At 41.1% G+C, this 19613-nt stretch overlaps 1 protein-coding gene across 4 annotated transcripts in view; it reads right to left on the bottom strand.

Annotated features, from left to right (window-relative positions):
- LOC147028318 (SCO-spondin-like) overlaps positions 1-19613 on the bottom strand; it is a 431359-nt gene that overhangs the window by 127863 nt on the left and 283883 nt on the right. For all 4 annotated transcript variants that reach the window (XR_015057517.1, XM_085878618.1, XM_085878617.1 and 1 more), the window contains exons 82-86: positions 15705-15913; positions 11570-11790; positions 7453-7503; positions 5837-5998; positions 4854-5075 (exon numbers count right to left, since the gene is read on the bottom strand). Coding sequence is in view for 3 of the 4 variants with exons in the window: in XM_085878618.1 (XP_085734744.1) it covers positions 4854-5075; positions 5837-5998; positions 7453-7503; positions 11570-11790; positions 15705-15913 (865 nt within the window). In the remaining variant the exon portion in view is untranslated. The remainder of the gene's footprint in view (positions 1-4853; positions 5076-5836; positions 5999-7452; positions 7504-11569; positions 11791-15704; positions 15914-19613) is intronic.

Below are 19613 nucleotides of genomic sequence, written 5' to 3'. Positions count from 1 at the left end.
ATATATATATATATATATATATATATATATATATATATATATATATATATATATATATATATATATATATATATATATATATATATATATATATATATATATATATATATATATATATATATATATATATATATATATATATATATATATATATATATATATATATATATATATATATATATATATACATATATATATATATATGTTGTCGAAGATTTGGGCGGTTGGGATGACACATTTTATAAAGAAGAAGAAGGCGCTTCCAACCAAAAGTGGAAAACTAGATAGACTCCGCTAATTTTAGCAAAGAAGCGAGAGCAGACCCGTTCTCAGGCAACGTTTTGCCGGCTTCATCAAAAACAATGGACAAATATACACAATAGACTATCATTTTGGTTTGGGGTCATGATCCACGGAACAAGCTGAAGTTTTTTTGTGTATGTGGGTTTCAGAAGGTGGAACGGATGCCTCCCAGGGCTCGGAAGTATCCACCGCCGTGTGTGTGTGTGTGTGTGTGTGTGTGTGTTTCCACATATGAGGTTTCAGAATGTGGAATGGAATCCTCCAAGGGCGGTCTCAAAGTATCCGCCTTCATTTTAGTAAGGGCTCACGATTCACGGACCGAGCTATGAAGTTTTCTGTTTTCAAAGTTTTGTGCTGAGGGCTCTTTTCAGGATGGTCACTGAGCCCAGGACGGCTTCCAACTGTAGTTCATTTGTGGTGATATTCACAGGGATGGATTTAATTATCTCTGTGAGGTTCTTCTTCATCATTCCCATGAGGTTCTTTGTCAACGCTGGTACAACTTTGGTATTCTTCAGCTTCCAGGATCTTTTCACTTCATTCTTGAAGTCTTGGTATTTGGTCATTTTCTTGATTTCTGCATCGTTATTTCAAAATAACTGGTATTAACACCTCACTAGCAATGCCTTCTCTGTTTTTGCACTTAAGTATGATATCTGTTCGCAATGCTTTGTTTTCGATGTTCACGCCAGATGGGATCATGAGGTCGGATGTGAGCGGTACTTCATTGTTTTCAATGATTGCTTTTGATTCATTTTCCCACACATTTTCTGTAACTTGGAAATCAAAGTTTTTGCAGATGTTCCAGCGGATTACTTCACAAACTCTGCTGTGTCGTGTGTACAGTTGTTCTGACATGTTTTTCTGTTTTTTTTTTCGTGTTCGGTCATTAAGCGTCACATATCACACCACATGGAAGAGTTTGTCATAAGGAAGAAGCCAATTATTTTTGAGGTCAAAAGGTCAACAGAGGCCAAAGCTCAACAACTTAGGTGAGATTTCTAAATTCCTCAATTTTCATTCAATTGACTTGAAATTTGAAGAGGATTTATATTTCAGATCACTGAATTCAACCAATTAATTACAGCGCGTGCGCTGTATACAATTGCACCGACTTTGAAATGTCCCCGGCGTCGTCTTCCACGTCTCCGGTGGGTCCGGTGTCCACCCCCCCCCCCCCCCCGCCATGTGCCTCAAGACAGCCAATGACGGCCGTCCGGTAGATGCAGTGCGTAACCTCGACGGAAATGGCAACAATTGACGGAAATACCCGAGTATTTCAATGGAAATTTGTGAAACTAATGTGTTATATCTGTGAAAACCATTTAATTTATTGCTTGATGGAAAACAATGAAGAAACGCTCACCTCATGTACGAACGAACGAAAGACGTCATTTCCGTCCACCATGGCATTTCGCGCCGATTGCAGAAAGCTAAGTTCTTCTTTTGCCATCATTCTCTTTAATATTAGCCATAAACAAGTGTTTCGTCATGCATTAGTAGTTGAAATTTACTTACAATCATTCTTTTGCGGCCTCCTGCCACGCTGTATCGAACGATTTCATTCCTTCTGTTATATATAAAGGTGATTATCACAATAATAACAAGATTTTTACATTTCAAATATTAAGTACGCTTTTTAATTGTTTTTCAACTGAAAAAGCATAAATTGCATATTTTAACATTAGTGTACTCATTTGATTCACCACACGCGCTGTATTGAAGGATTTCACTTGTTATTTTTAAGGTCAACATCGACCAAAAGGTCACCAACTAAGGTGGTGTTTCTAAAATCCTCAATTTTCATCCGATTGACTTGAAATTTCAAGAGGATTTATATTTCATATTACTGAATTCAACCACCAATGATTTTTGAGGTCCACATTGGCCAAAAGGTCAACAACGTCCGAATTTCTAAAATTGTCAATTTTCATCAGATTCACTTGGAATTTGAAGAGGAGTTGCATATTTGGTCATTGAATTCAACCAACAATTATTTTTGAGGTCAAATTTGTTTGATGGATTTTGCAAATATCGTGCTCTGCACGACGTCGTCTTCTTGTTTGTCTGTTTGTGTCCAGGATATAAAAGTTGTGGATGGATCCAGATGAAATTTTGTGTGACAAGGACGAACCGATTAGATTTTGGTGAAGATCCAGATACGGATTCGACTACGAGAATCTTTTAAGTGATTCTTCACCATTGAGAGACAGAGCCAAAAATGATAAGTAGCATGATATGTCAAATAGTTGTGGGCGAATTCGCATGAAATGTGGTGTCTATGTTGGGTGTGTGACAAGGTAGAAATGATTCAATTTTTGGTGAAGATCCGAATCCAGATCCGGATCTGATAATTTTTTAAGTGATTCTTCACCATTGAGAGATAGAACCAAAAACGATATATATAATAGCACGATAGCTCAAAAAGTTGTGTCCGGATTTTGGTGAAACTTGGTGGACAGGTTAAGTGTTTGACCACGCCAAATTGATTTCATTTTGGAGAAGATCCGAATCCGGATCCGACTCATAGAATTTTAAAAAGTGATTTTTCACCATTGAGAAATAGGGCTCAAAACGATATACATCATGACATTTCAAAAATGTATTGGGCCAGATATGTTCTCGTGGATCAGGCATTGCGTGGCATAGGTATGCACTCTACTGAGTGCCTTTCTAGTTTTTTTTGCGTTCACATCTTGCCCGAGATGAACTTCAGAAATTTTCATACTGATGGGATGCAGCATTCTATGTGTCAAATTTTCACCGGATACCACTTTACCAATGATGTCATAGTCAAGTCAATCTGATTCCCCATGCAGAGTAGTTTCCAGATTCCAAGTTTCAATTTTTTTCCATAGTGTTTTTTAGGAGGGAGATACAGAGGTTCAGTTTTCCCGTTTTTCCAACATGGCTGCCACCCCACGATGTCATAATTATCATTAAAAAAATTCTGCATGAGTTGTCGCATTTTTGGTGAAAATTTCTTGTCAATCGGATAAGAGGTTGCAGAGAAAACAGAAAACTCGCATGGATGTTCGTACGTACGGACAACCCGAACACACACAAACCTTTCAGGTGAGGAGTACAAACAAGTAGCATTGATTGAGTCACCTTCATGCCAGCTCAATCAAGCGCAAATTGCCAAGTATAAAATAAAATTGCTTCCTCAGTGAAAGCACAAGATCAATGCAAACAAAAGCAGTGAAAAGCACTCCAATTTATCTGTACTAATCAACATTTGCAATTTCAAAGTAACATAAGGGACTGTTGAAAACTAATTATAATCTCATTTGATGTTACATAAATGTTTGTTGTGGCTGTCAAATTGAAATCAAAATGTTTACCGAGTCGTCAAGGATGCTGACTTAAGCGGCAACGTATTACACTTTCCACTCGAGCAACAGAGCAAAAATGAGAGATTCACAGGTAATTACGGCTCTTCGAATAAAACCCTCATGGTGAACTGCAGGCAATTCTAAAACATGATTTTTCCACATGGATGGCATCATGTTCCCAGCCTTCCTTTTTTGCTATGTTTCCACTGGAAAGTTATACCATCAAGAAGAAGCAATCTATTCCTATAGGGTAATAAATAGACTGCTTCTTAACGGGGAATGAAATATGTTGATTGTTTCCTATTACAACATATTGGTTCATGAGTCAGTAAGTGACCACTATATTCGTTATGGGTGTGTGTGTGTGTCTGTCTGTCTATTTGTCTGTCCCGAGCATAGCTCCGTGGGTTTTGATCCGATCCCGATAAAATTTGGGTGGGAGGTTTATATCATGATCTAGTTGTGTTTTCCTGAGAATGGGCATGGCGCGCCCATTATGGGTGGAGCCACGCCCAAAAAACGTGTGTTTTTAGGGGGTAGCCGGTTTCAAGTTACATCTTCTCCGAGGGGGTTTGTCGAATATGGCAGGAGTTTCGGTATTTGGTTAGCCCAATGGTACTTGCATAGCCCCACGGAGCTCGAATTTTCATTTTCATCCCAAGGTCAAGGTCACAAGTTCACAAACTTAGAAAATGTCAAAAAAAAATCAATAAATTGGGCATCGAGCTTCTCGGGTTTTCAACTGTTTCGAATGAAAGTTGGTATGCAATTGTTGCTCTTCGAGTACTACAACATTCATCGTTTACATTTTTCCCGATTCCCGCCAGTTTGCCCGTGGCGTCCCCTCGAAGGTCAAAAAATAAACAAGGCGAACCGTGTACATTGCTCGTGAACCATCGCCGTCTCCAGACTTGTGTATGCATACATTAATCAGAACAACACCTCTACGTATCTATAGCACTGTTATGCTCCATTGAAAATGATCTGTTCGAAATTCTGCTATGTGCATGGAATACTCTGAAGGGTACAAAGATTCCACAGTTGAATATAACTTGCATCTCAAAATGCGAATGTGTGAATGGAATCACGAGTCGGTGAGGACCTCGACACTGCACGGATCACCTCATGAGTGGCTCGTGGAATTTGAAACCGAAGCTGTGGAAAAGTGGGTCATGTTAAACGGTAAACAGACGCGTTACATCGATTGCTTCTTACCGAGGCAAGCTTCTGTGTTGCAAAAGCGTGCAGCCCAGTGGCCTGTTAGAATGTCAGGACACCATGCACCGGAACCACGAGGTGGGGCGTAAGTACGAAGTCGGTTCTGCAAGCCCACTCCACAAGGCCGTGTGCAGGCGCTCCATGATGTCCAGGCACCCCACAAGCAGTCAGCATCACATTCCATGCCATCTGAGCCTTCTTCACAGTCTATCTTTGGTACTGAGAGGGGAATGGGGATAGGGTTGGTAAGGAATTGGAACAGTTAATATGAGAAATGGTAGAAGTAAGAGTTGGGGTTTCTTGGTTACTTTTCGTATGCATTTTCAAATGTTGATGTTTTTCAATATTTTTGACGCAACAGAACAAATTTCTGTCGCAAAACCAAACGCTGTTTGTTTACGTTTTGAATCCCATTCATAGGTCAGATCTGCATCCAGACCTTAACCAAAATCGAATCAATTTGCCCTTGTCATGCACTCAATATGTCCACCAACTTCATCTGAATCCATCCATAATTTTTTGAAATATGGTGATATTATATCATTTTTTGGCATTATGTCATTTTTAAAGAATCACTTTAAAAAATTTCTCGCATCTGGATCCGGATCCGGATCTTCACCAAAATTAAATCAATGTGTCCTTATGACACACCCAACCTGTCCACCACCTTCGTCTGATTGTGTCTATCACTTTTTGAGATATCATTTTTGGCCGTATCTCTTTATGGTGAAGAATCATGTAAAAGGTTCTGCTATCCGGATCCGGATCCTCATCAAAATTGAAACAATTCGTTCACATCACAAACCCAACAAGCCAGCCAACTTTCATCCAAATCTGTCCATAATGTGTTTGGATATCCTGCTCATAGTCAAACAGACAGGTGTGTAAACATTACCTCGGTCAACCTTGAGTGGCGGAGGTAAATTTGGCAAATAACTCATCAGTCAATCATCCACAGAGGTGACATCAGGTCTACCTACCTCCACACTGTGGCAAATTGCACACCATCTCCTGGAAAGCCTGCCCTGAACATTCACCTCCCGGGCGGCAGAAGCGAGAGCGCGTCTTCGTGGCAGGATGTGCAGTGTCCGTGCAAGAGCGTGAGCAAGGTGACCATGAGGTCCATGGACCAAAATCTCCATCTGTATAAAATGAGGACTCAGAGCTTTGTACAACTAATCGTCATGGTGTAATACAACAAGCAGTCTTTTGATAAGGGAGATGTTGGGTGGTTCGCAATTGCCTTTCCAGTGGTATTCAGGACATGAATTTGTTATTTGTCCAGGGCGCCAGTGATAACTCGCCTACTGTCCGTGAAGGGCACCAAAGCATATGTCACATCCACCAACTAATGTTAGCAAACCGGACAAACACCTTCACGTCCGTCCGAGGGACGGCACACACATTGATGCCTCATCTTGCATGTGAAACACCAGGTTGACAGTTCAAACCTTGGTCAAAATTCAAACCGAGGCAAGATAGGTTAAATAGAGTGCACACACTTCAAAGCTATCATGCTAAACTTTTGCCAAATCAATCACCACAAAAATGTACCATCAGAGATGGGGAATCCCCCGCCATTGAATGAAAAAGGTCATACATATTCCAGATAATGAGGGAGGTGATTTGGAAACAAGACACCATTTGGTCATCATCTCGAAAAAGTTCCCCACGGGTGAGGAACGTAGTAACCAAAAATAATTGAAATCAGATAAGTGGTTTTCCATTTATTACAAAAAACATTTTTTTCAAGATGGCCGCCGCAGTCTGCCATCTTCGATCCGGCCACGCCCAAAATCAATAGGATTCTTCCTTTTCAGGTGGTACATGTGCGACCCAAATTTCAAATCGATATGGCGAACAGTTTATGAGTTATCGCACTCACAGCTATAAATGTTGATGCCCGGACGGACGGATTTACAGCTGGACGCCCTGGGTGACAACAATATCCCCCTTCCGCCACGCGGTGGGGGATAAAAAAACAGAAAAGGTGTGCACTTCAATATGTTTTCCAAGTGGAATCACCTCGTGTGTCTACAGTCCTGACAGATTTCATGTCTGCTTTCAGAATGCCTGATATACGTGGAAAGCAGTGCTTTAGTGATTGGGTAATGAGACCACTGCATCATCATCACCTTAAATAGTCATCACATCTCCAGATGAAAGCCACCCTGGAACAGAAATGCTGTGCCTGAATACACGTCTTCATGCAAAAACATGTTGTTGGTTGTACCTTAAGTTATTCAAATGAAGGCAATAATCATTGCACTGCTTTATGGGATGATACATAGATTCGAGCGTATGTCATGTGTGGCAACAAACTTCAAAAGCATCGTTGGCATTGATCGCACAATGGTCTTCCATTTAGCTGAGATGAAATTTCTTCAAAATGGTTTCGAGACGATTATATGTTCAAATCAATTATAGATCCCTCCATCATTCAAATAGCGAGGTGAAGACAAGCAAAACTCACTCCTTTTATCTGCCACAAAACTCAAAGGTCCTGCAAATAAATATCTGATAAGATGTTGTCACTTTAACTGCATGTGCTACTCGACAATATCCGATAGAGGATTCAAGTGGCCTTTCCACCCACCTGGCCCTGTTGCTGTAGGGAAGGTTGTTGGTGCCTCCATGGTCATATTTGCTGTGAGACAGAGATATATATATGTCATTTTTCAAATTGTTATGAAAACATTGCATCAAGAGTTACATTACATCAAGAATGGAGCAATTCCTCCATCAAATCCAGCAAAAAATAATAATAATGATAATAATAATAATGCAGTTGATGTTTGTCTCAAAAATCAACGAACTCAATAACATAACGATTGGAGGTGTCAACTGCACCATGTAATTATTACAAATGGAGGAAAAAACAGGAAACCAGATGGATAGTGTAATGGTTCGAGCGCCCGTTCTGAGTCTGAGAGGTGGGCGGTTGAAAGCCTGGCTGAATCGCACCAAAGACTGTAAAATGGAACGTGCTGCTTCCTTGCTCGATGCTCAGCATTTAAAAAGGATAGAGCTGTGACAAACAACCATTACACATATTTGATGGGCCAAATGGCCTTCCCCTATATTGAAGCTTCTTGCAAGGGCACTCATATTATTAATAAAACAAAGTGTTTAAGGGTGAGGGGGTGCTAAATTAGGTAAATTAAAATTTTGAAAAAGTAAAGAAAGTGGAAGGAATTGGAAGAAACCTTTGCATAAAATATATGACAACGAAGTGGAGGAAAGATTCATTTTCATCATCATAATTCAACATACGCATAAGCCCATGGTTACCTCCTCAAATTATACACCCACTGGAACAACTGCCTCCGTTTTCGACACAACCCGTATTTCCAGTGTTGCCGCTTTGAGTTCAGTGATATTGCACCCTGATCACTCTCGGATGTTATCAACCTGATCTTTGGTCGACCGACTGAACAACGACATCCCTCCGGAAAACCATCCACAACAGCTGCTGCCAGTTCACCATGCCAAATCAAATGGCCCAGCCATGCCTCCTTGTGTTCCATCATATTGCCACTGCTGAGGCACCCCCGTTCACCGATCATCTCCATTGTACTCTCGTTTGTAACATGGTCGTGCCACTTGGATGTTGAGCAGGTGTCCCCAGTTGTTTCGGCCGAAGCCATCGAGTCGCCTGATCTCGGTTGCCTTCAAGGACATTATGGTGGCACCGTACAGTACTCGACATGATTAGCACCTCAGCAAGCTGTGCCTTTGTTTCAAGAATGACACAGGTGAAATGAAGGTATTTACACTGCCGAAGGGTGGATTTGTCCATACCTATCCACATTCGCACCTCCTTGGTGTCATCTAGAGTGTGGTTGATCCACACACCCAGATACTTGAAAGATGTGACATGGGGTATTTGTATCAAGTGGTACATGATGGCATTGTCATCCATTGATGGCTGAACAACCACGTATTCTGTCTTGCCAGGATGGATGACGAGCCCATACCAATCTGATATGTCACTCAGGATAGCAAGCATCTCTTTTGCATCAGTGCTGTATTGCGCTATCATCACGAGGTCATCGTTGTATCTAATTTCCTTTTTGTAGATACCACTTACATTTGGAGCCCTTAGGTGTGATGTGTGTTCATACCATTCTCACATGAGACATTTGGTGTCGAGGCTGAAGAGTATAGAGGACAATGGACAGCCTTGTTGTACTCTTGATTGGCATCTCAAACTCGTCTGTCATCCAGCCTTTCCAATGAAGCTGACCATTTGAGTTGATGTGGAGATCCTCAAGTAGCCGCATCAGATCCTCTTCTCCACCAAAAAACTCCCACAGTTTCGTAAACAGTCGTGCTTAGTTGACAGTCAAATGCCTTCTTATAGTCAATAAAGACCAATTGAAGAGAGCGTTTGCCGACATGGTATGCTTCGGTCACACCTTTCAGAAAGTACATCCCATCAGTTGTGATGTTGGGTGGAAATATGAAAGCCACATTGGGCGTCTCTTACTTCGATATTGGCGGTACTTTCCAGTCTGCATTGACACACATTGAGAATGATGTTACTTGCATGGCTGATTAATGCAAGCACTCTGTAATTACTGCACAGACCTCTGTCGGAATTTTTGTGCAAAGCAATATACACTGACTTGGTCATCGACGGTGGCTACTTTCCGGTGTTCCAGATATTACACACTCCCTTGTAAATGAAGTCATGAAGCACCAGTCGACCAAAAATAATCAGGCATTCCCACAAAAGCAATAAAAAAATAAACAAATAAACTTTTGTAATGTTGAGATTCCTTTAGGTTGCTGACCACATTTAACATCGTAATAAGATGTCACATGGGGACAGGGGTTGAGCACCAACTGGCTCTGGTTGGCAATTCCATGTCAAGGCGATGAGCTTATATGAAGGGAAGGCATTCATCATCAGTTAATTAAGGCAGATGTCTGGGACTATTTCCAGCAAGCCTCTGACTGGCCTATGTTTCTCGATCCCACATTATGCACACCTGCTGGTGTCTATGCCTGCTGTCGTACGTCCACATGGACACACTGATTAGATGATACTGTACACTGCTGAGAATAATGAGAAGCAGTTTACTGCCAAAGCCATTAATTTTTGTCAATCTCCTAATTTGCCTTGTATTTATGCAGTGGAAACCTCCACAACACGAGTTATTTTGCTGCAAGTCATCAGAGCATTTTTGTCTGCACCTGTACACGCAGTGCTCAAAAGGTTTCCATGACCTTCCTCTTCAGTTTATGTAGTCTGCATCCTTACTCGCTTTCCTCTTTCCAGCACAGCTCTTTCTCCAACAATGATGGATCTTTGTGAAATGTGACTGTCATTGCAAACATCTATCTTTATGATACAAATATTATCAGGGAATGCTTTGGTGATGATATGCATACGCATCCTGCACTGAGGTTGAATGCTTGATCCAATGTACTGATATTCATACAAGTTTCTGCAATCTCCCACAATGCGGCATTTTGAAATGACGTAATGTGCCACACAGAATGGTTGCCGTGTATGGGCAGAAACCCCCTTGAGGCAGTGGTGGTCGGGACACGCTAAAGGTTATCGTGTGTGCGAGATAAGGATTGCTTCCTAAAATGGGAAACAAAGCTTCCAAAGGAAGCCAAAAATACTTGGAAAAATACCTGAGTGAAAGGGGTGTGCCTCTGCACAGCAAAAGAGTTGGAGAACTATCTCAGCTCACAGAAAGGGCACCTACTCTAAACTCCTGACGATGTGGGCCGGTGCAAGGCCTGAGTGGACGGGCGCATGCGACCCAAACCCCTGACGGATCACCATCGGGGAATGAACTTTGAACCTTGGTGGAATGCATCCTGCAAACATGGCAGGATTGGTTATTTATTTCTTGGACATCTGCTTCTGGAAAGATGATGCTGTGCATCATTACCAAGTAATCGTAAACAACTCTTTGCCAAGGACATCTTCGCAACGTGAAAATACACAAAGCTTGTGTATCTGGATTGGGTGCTTCTGAACACTGATGGGAAGGACATATCTGGGGCTGGTGTGAATGTGCAGAATAAGATTAAAATCAACATTTAAAATAATGATATTTACTACGAGCAGGCTAACAATCTCTGATGGGTTTGAAGAAGCCTAATCTCAAATGAGCAATTTTTTGGAGTGTGTATCGATAGAAACAGGAATGTCGCGTAAAATTCAGTGATCAGACAATGCAGTGGGTGGAGCCAGAAACCTTGGCAACCTTGATCCATTCCACCAGCGAAGATTTCCAAACCACGCTTGTTGTACCTCTGAAGTACTGCTTGGGAGCTCGGATTATATTATGGAAGGTTGGCTGGGAAACGGATTTAGGCACATTTTGAGTCTACCACCTGACCAAAGATAATGAAGGTGCTTCCCATGCCAACCGACCACCGCGAGGCACATATCCCTCTCCACTTTGCTTGTTCAGCCCCAACCCGCTTAGTTTTCAGCAATTTCCATTCGGTATTTCTCACAGTATTCAATTTGGTTTCCCATTCGATGATCCAGAGATCAGGATTTTCGGCTTCACTTTCCAACATCAGTTTCGCTTTGCGATATCAGTTTTGATTTGTCATTGCAACTTGTGATGCAACACGAATGGTGCATGAAAATGTCATCACACAAAAGAGCTTTCTATATGATAATCACATCCCCTGAAACATGGCAACTATCAGTAAGCCATGCATCATGATAACCATACCAGGACAATCTGGTGCATGACAATAGCGAAGGTCCGTGGTGAGTCCATCACAGCGATGTCCTCCATTCAGTGGGCGAGGCTGGTTGCAGGTTCTTTCACGAACCATGTGCCCAAGCCCACCACAGCTCAGTGAGCATTCCGACCAGGGACCCCAGGGCGACAAGCCACCATCCACGGGGCAGGGAAGCAGAACACAATGTAGCGAGCCATGGACGCAAGTACTGTGATGGGAAAAAGTAGTAGAATAAGAAAAAAAAGATGTATAATTCATACCAAGAAAACTCGGTACGAAAACAAATATTACAACAGTACAAACTGACAAAATAATATAGTTATAATGGTGATACAAGGTGACCCTGAAAAAACAGAATCCACCTTTTGTCTAATATCTTCCGTCTTACGAATGGCAGCATCTTCAGAGAAAAGAAGTTCAGAGAAAAAGGCACTGTCACAAATCTCAACAGGAAAAGTGCTGAAGGACCAGCACATTCTGGACATCCTCAATATGTGAGGTCTCCTGAGAACATTGACCTTGTTTGCGATTCAGTGAGGAGAGGCCCAAATAAATCTCTCGGGCATCGGAGTCAAGAGCTTGGAAGTTCACTTGAATCAATGAGAACAATTCTCATCCACGATGTGAAACTGTATCCGTACAGAATTCAGATCAAACACAAACTGACTGCAGCTCATGTACAGAAAAGAGTGACGATGTGCCAGTGGTTTCCAGACAGGATTGAAGATAAACTTCCTTGACAATGTCTGCTTTTCTGATGAGACTCATTTCCTTCTTTATGGGCAAGTCAACTTCAAGAATTGTATATACTGGGTATCGACACCCCCTGTTCTCCACGAAGAAAAATTGACCTCTTGATTAATGTTTTGAACTCCCTTTTCTCCACCAAGTGTGTTCGAGTGACCTCTCCATGAAGAAAAATGCATTGCCTGGTTCGCAATCAGAAAACATGGAATCTTCAGCCCTTTTTGGTTTGAGGACGTCACAGGAAAGGCTGGATGGAGTTCTGGATGGAGCCACTCCCCATGCTTCAAATGATTCACTGAACTAGCTCATCACACACTTTGCTGACAGTCATCTGTTGAAGACATGCTGTTGTATGGGTCCCACACTCACCAGTTCTGTCACAGCCAGATTTCTATATTTTGGGCTAACTAAAGGACAACATCCACAAAGGAAGGCCACAATCCAATGAATAACTCAAAGCAACAATTATCGAAAAAATTTGCTTAATTTTTGCAGCGGATTGAGTGGGAGTGATCAACCATTTTGCTCATCGAATCCAAGTTTGCTTGCAGCGCTGTGGAAAACATTTGGAGCACGTCATTTCAGCACATTCGGTCCTTGCCTATTCAAGGTAACCTGTGCCAAAAATTGTGTCATTTGAGTGAAAAATGAGAATGAAAAAAAGAATAGTATGGGTTCTTTTTTGGGGGTTACTTTGGTACATTGTACTGAGATGTTAGTTTCGCAGCAGTAATATTACCTCCACCACCGAAGGTGGAAGGAGATTATGTTTTCATCCCTGTCTGTCTGTCTGTTTGTTTGTTTTTGTGCAGGATATCTCAAAAAGTTGTGAACGGATTTCGATGAAATTTGGTGGGCAGGTTGGGTACGAGACAAGAACAAATCGATTAGATTTTGGTGAAGATCCGGATGCGAGAATACTTTAATTTTGAAAGTGATTCTTCACCATTGAGAGATGTGGCGAAAAACAATATTTAGCATGATATTTCAAAAATATATTGGGTCTGATATGTTCTCGTGGATCAGGCATTGTGTTGCGGAGGTATACGAGTACAGTCCAACGAGTGCCCTTCTAGTTAAAGATCTTATACTTTATCGTAATTTGACCAATTGCCATGGGCTTTGCCAACAGAGGAGGCATATTGTGTTAACAGACAATCTACATTGTAAAAAATAAATAGTGATTGCTGCCTTTGGAGACATGCTGTAGCCTTGAGAGTGGTGCAGTGCCTCCAAAGAGTGTTAGATTGACGTTAATTTGAAAACAATGAGTTATAATGGCAGTGGCTGTAACGACACCTGCATGGCAGGCACAAAGTCTGCAAAGAATGAAGACAAAAATGATTGGTGCTTTATTACTTTGGACTGCACCTGATAGTAGTATATGCCCCAAAGATTAAAAACACAAAATAAGTCATTCCGGCTCAAGATCTCACACGCCGTGTCAACAATGGTTCTATTTTGAGGTAATGGGACATCTATAGGATGTTTTAATCACAGTGTAACAAATTTCCTGACACTATTCATGAGTTACGTTTGCACAAGATCTCGATGGGTGATGACGGTAGAAATAGGTCACAATTATAATAATGATAGTGTTCACAGAGGGATAGGATGGATTGTCATGTAAAATAAGATGAATTGTAATCACTGTGCATTCACTGAAACAGAGGGCCGGATGCCAGATTCAGTACGCTCACTCTTTTCTGCTAATAGGATCAGTAATGTTTTATCTGACTTTATGACAGTGACAAGCAACCTTCATTCAAATATCACAATCTGCATTTGGTGGATTAATTGAAACGACCAAGGACAGCTGAATAGATGTAAATTTGCCACCGATAATGGCAATTTTAATGTTTTGGTTAATTAATTATCGATGACATCATTTATCGTGACCTCACTATCCTTATAGCTTCCGTTGGTCTCTGTATACTGACTTAATAAACTGCCACCAATGTCGTATAGTCATGCTGAGTTTATAATAACATTAAAAAAAAAAAGAGGACAACAGGTCTATTTTCTGTTTGGAGATCATTACATGAAGCCGCTGCAATGGTTGGAGACCACAAAGGCCAAGTAATTACATCCTCTCTCAAAACAATGGTGCAGCATGTAGCCAGAGTATCAGCTTAGTTTCAAAGTTTACTGTGTGATTTGACATATAATGGGATCCCAAATGTCCAAGATGTACAAGCAATAGCTAAATGTGCAATTCAAAGTAGGGATTGCTCCTCTTTAGGAGTGTCCACTGCTAGCACCACAGCAGAACAGCACTAAGTTTAATGAGCTATATTGCCACACAACAAACAACGGTAAGTATAAAAGCTAGTATTATAGAGCTATGATTACAATGGCCTGCAGAAATGAATATTCCTGGTTTTTTTTAGAATGCACTAGAGAGAATACATGGGAAGCTTTACCATCCTTATTTTCTGATGCTATGGCGATGGCATCGTTTGAAGATAGTTGGATCGATTTCCACGTTGCTTTGACTCTTCTGCATTCAATGGGTTATCGTATGAATGGTTGAACCTTTTTTGAATTAGATAATGTCTCAGACTCTGCAGCGATACTTAGTAGGGTTTCATTTTTATCAGCTCACCAAGAACTGATCTCCTTTGCCAAGCTATTATACTGCCAGCCATTGCACATTGAGAATCAGTGCTGATTTATCTCAATTCAACATATTAATGGCACGAAGATTGCTGCTCTCTCATCTAAAGATGGGATGTGATTCCAAGTCGCTTTCCTTTCAATAATCTGCCTAAAGAGTAGAGCGAGGTGTGGAGGAACATGGTAAGTTCAGCTCCAAGTGTGGAGAATTCATGTATCGAGTCACCTTTTTTCGTTATCATTTATGCACTTCCATCTCTCCATTATCACCTCAAGGTGTACTTTCTGGCAGGAGAGAAGCTGTGGCTGATCCATCCATCCATCCATTGGGACCATACTCTGTGCAGAGCGTTGGTGCTGCCAAAGCAGTCTCCTGGGATTTTGGGCACAATCCTGGACGGGTCGTTCAACAAACCCTCCTCCCCATTCCGGGACTGCCACATATTTTGACTGTACACACCAAGTTCCACAGCTGTATTTTCCTTTCTCTTCCTCGTTTCTCCCTTTCTGTTGTTTCTTCTTTTTCTCAATGCTTACATGGTGACGTTTGCTCATACGAGGTATTTTGCATCATTTTGATTTTCCCAATGGTTATCACAGCTACACAGCTACATGCTTACTGTGGACTGCTGTTGTTACATTTTGTTTTACTTTGCTGGTTTGTCTATTTTATGTAATACTCTTTCATGGGCATAGACTTTGTCAGAAAATTTTGGAGAAATAAAAATTATATCTACCAGGAAGAAAAATAAAACGCACCAGTTGCTGCACTCCCGATGGACCGTCTCCCTGGACAGCAATTCCTGTCCGGGAATGATGGCAGAGCCATTTCTTCGGTAACCCACTAAGCTGGAGGTTGGGTGGTTCCTCAGGGAAACTATGTTTGTTCTCAACACTGGTGGTTCATTTGTTCCAGAAGCTCTGACCAGCGTCTGCAAGGTTGCGGCATCCAGGATGCACGGACACTCCTGGAGAAAGCATTTGCAAGATGCAATTACACCGAGTTCATGAAAAACTCATACAAAATGCACTTACTCGAAAAAGATAATCAACACTTATTTAATCCATATAATAAACTCAACTGAAATATTTTTTTCAAAATTATTTAAATTCAAACTTTGAATAATTTGAACTTATAGTAGTTGGCTATTCTTTGAATAGCCTTCACACTTCTCTGATTATTTGTTAATTTTAGTTAATTTTAAACAACTAAACCAAATCCTTACTGTCAATCTAAGCCTGGTGCTGGCTTCGTGGCTCGGGTGGCTGGCTTAGGATCCTAGGATCCTGAGTTTGAGCCTCGCTGGCTGCTGACTTAACAGCAGGTGGGGTTTACTCAGCCTGTCATCCTTCTGAGGTTGGCAAAATGAGCACCGGTGTGCTGTTAGAGGGGCACAGCATTAGCAGCACAGCTGTGCTTGCAAGAAGTGATAGCTACCTGGCAGCCAAGCCACCATATGCAAGAACAGAACAGAACTATAAATCTAAAAAATAATTTTTGGACATATTATATGGCGTGGAATTAAAAGAGTGGAATCTGTCATCATTGTTGACATGTCATGAAACTTCAAAACCGTGAGTTCAAAAAACCACAAAAGGGACTTTCATAAATCTTGAATGAATATGTGAAACCTTTGCGTAAACGGTATTATAACAATTGAATGTACAATTCCCATGAATGTGCAATGTAGGTCAGGTCACGTCACGCGACGTGACGTTGGCAGGCGTGCACAAATCTTCCGAGTTAGGTTACTGCTTGGAACCTACACAAAGTACAGCGAAGAACATTCACCTTCATCAAGATTTATTGGACGTGTCGATGGATTTCTCAATGCAATGTAAGTGATGGAATGTTTGGGAGTTCGTGCTGGACGTTATGAATCACCAACATGACATCAATATTGTTGCCTGTATTGAGAATTTGACTCAGATCCACAAAGTTGTGACATCAGAATGAAGTTTAACAACAAATAATTTGATTCTTAGAATCAGTAGGTGAAGTGGATCGATTCAAACTTAAGGCAGCGGGTTTGTGTAAACTCAACAGAGGTTTAATAAATGAAAGAGGAACAAATTCAATACAATCTCAAAGCAGATTAACTCAAAAGCTTATAATCTTTTGATTACTGTTTGTATAGAAGGGTTATTAAAGGAATTAACATTCTCACAACGGGAAACAATTCAGAAGAGTCTGCTTGAAAGCTTAAGTTACATCAGGCAGTCTGCATCCTTGAAGAAAAACTCCTCTTGCATTATTTAGCTCATGGAACACATAGTCCATGCATTTAAATTAAACAAATTAATAATGACCATCTTCGAATATGATTTAAAGCAAATACAAAATTTCCTTCGTGAATTAAATATTTCATTAGTAAATAAATAGATCTTCGTAAATAAATGTGGACTGACAGGATGGCCGAGAGGTATGCATGCTCGCCTCTGAGCTGTGTATCCTCGGTTAGAATGTCGACCCAGCTGTAAACTGTTATCCTCGTGTTTCACAGGCAGGTGACACATGGTCATGGCCAAAAATATTGGCACCCTTGCACTATTTTCAAATAACTCACAATTTTGTCTCAAAATAAGTTGAAATTGACAAAATTATTTGGTCTCCACAATTCATTATTTCACTGTTGATGTAACAGAACCTTTGTTGTTAATTCAGAACTTGATATGTCCTTTTAAATCAGAAAATAAAAAGAAATGGCATCGACAAAATTATTGACACCTGAGACTGAATATTTGGTAGCACATCCTTTGGACAAAATAACTGCAGTGAAGCACTTCCTATAGCCATGAATGAGCTTCCTACACCTCCACTGGCAGTGTGGCCCACTCTTCTTGTGCAAACTGCTCCAGTTCTCCCAGATTTGAAGGGTGCCTTCTCCCAACTGCTGTTTTCAGATCTCCCCACAGATGCTCAATGGGATTCAGATCTGCACTCGTTGTTGGCCACTTCAGAACAGTCCATCGTTTTATCTTGAACCATTCCTGGGTGGTTTTTGAAATGTGTTTGGGGTCATTGTCTTGCTGCAAGACCCATGACCTTCGACAGAGACCCAGCTTTCTGACACTGGGTTCAACATTGCACTCCAAGATGCCTTGGTAATCTCATGATTTCATGATGCCATGCACACATTCAAGGCACCCAGTGCCAGAGGCAGCACAGCAACCCCAAAACATCACTGAACCTCCTCCATGTTTCACTGTAGGGAAGGTGTTTTCTTTTTTTGAAGGCTTCATCGTGTTTCCTGTAAACATAGAGATGATGTGTTTTACCCAAAAGCTCTAATTTGGTCTCATCTGTCCACAGGATATTCTCCCAGAGGTATTTTGGTTTGTTCAGGTACGTTTTGGCAAAACTCCAGTCGGGCTTTCTTATGTCTCTCTCTCAGCAGTGGTGTCCTCCTGGGTCTCCTACCATAGAACCCCCTTTCATTGCATGGGTGATGGATGGTGTAAGTTGAAACTGTCATACCTTGTGTCTGAAGGTCAGCTTGAATCTGTTTTGCAGTTGATCGAGGTGCTTTCTCCACCATTTGAACAATCCTTCGCTGAAATCTTCGATCAAGTTTTCTGTTGTGGCAACATCCAGGGAGGTTGGCTACAGTGCCATGGGCCTTAAACTTCCTGATAACATTGCGTACGGTGGACACAGGAACATCAAGGTCTCTGGAGATGGACTTGTAGCCTTGAGGTTGTCCACGCTTGGCCACAATCTTGTGTCTGACCTCCTCAGACAATTCTCTGGTTTCCTTTCTTTTTCCATGCTCATTGTAGTACACACAGTGACACAAAACAACAGAATGACTCTTTTTCTCAATTCAAACTGGTTGAATGAGTGATATTAAAATTGCAAACACCTGCAACTCACCGCAGGTGAATTCAATTCCAAAGTAAAGGAGAATCACCTGCGTGAAATCGAATTATTTCTAACAACTTCTAAAAGGTGCCAATAATATTGTCTTGGGCATTTTAGGATTTCCGTGTGGAATAAATTAACATTTAGTAATTTTTTCAACTTTTTGGGTTTTGTTCCACTGCAAACCAAAGAAATACATTTGTGGAGACCTAAATATTTTTTTATTACAACAACTTTCCAGAAGAAATGGTGCATTGTTTGGAAAAAGTGCAAGTGTGCCAATATTTTTGGCCACGACTGCATGTGTACTACCATCAGATGGACTTTGAACTAGGTGTCTTGTTTGCCAACAATAGAAGGTGGATGTTAAAGATCCCACGGTGACCTTCCCGAAGAGGAAGTGAGCTATTGCTGGCGCCCTGAACAAATGATAAATTCCTGCCCGAACTGTTGGGAAAGCAATGGCAAACTACTCAGCATAATCCTTGCTACAAATTGCTTCAACAGCACCATAACTCTAAAAAGATTATGGTGCAGCACAGCAGTAAATAAAGCAGAGTAAAATATTTTTTAGTTAGAGCCACCCATCGAGTTGATATACCTGTGAAAGACAGGTGATGAGATGGCATAGGTTTTGATAGGACAGGAGTGCAACAACAACAACAACAACAACAACAACAACAACAACAACAGCATTTTCATGCCGAAATGCCAGTGGCACGTGCCACCTACCGAAATGTTTTGAGAAAAGTCTTTGGACTGGGGCAAACAGTAAATGGAAGACCTGTAAGTAAATTTAGATGTCC

The sequence above is a fragment of the Eptatretus burgeri genome, chromosome 4 (genome assembly GCF_056783735.1).
Source record: "Eptatretus burgeri isolate ZD-2024b chromosome 4, Ebu_testis_v1, whole genome shotgun sequence".
NCBI classification, from domain to species: Eukaryota; Metazoa; Chordata; class Myxini; order Myxiniformes; family Myxinidae; genus Eptatretus; species Eptatretus burgeri.
This window is presented reverse-complemented; position numbering and strand designations above follow the sequence as displayed.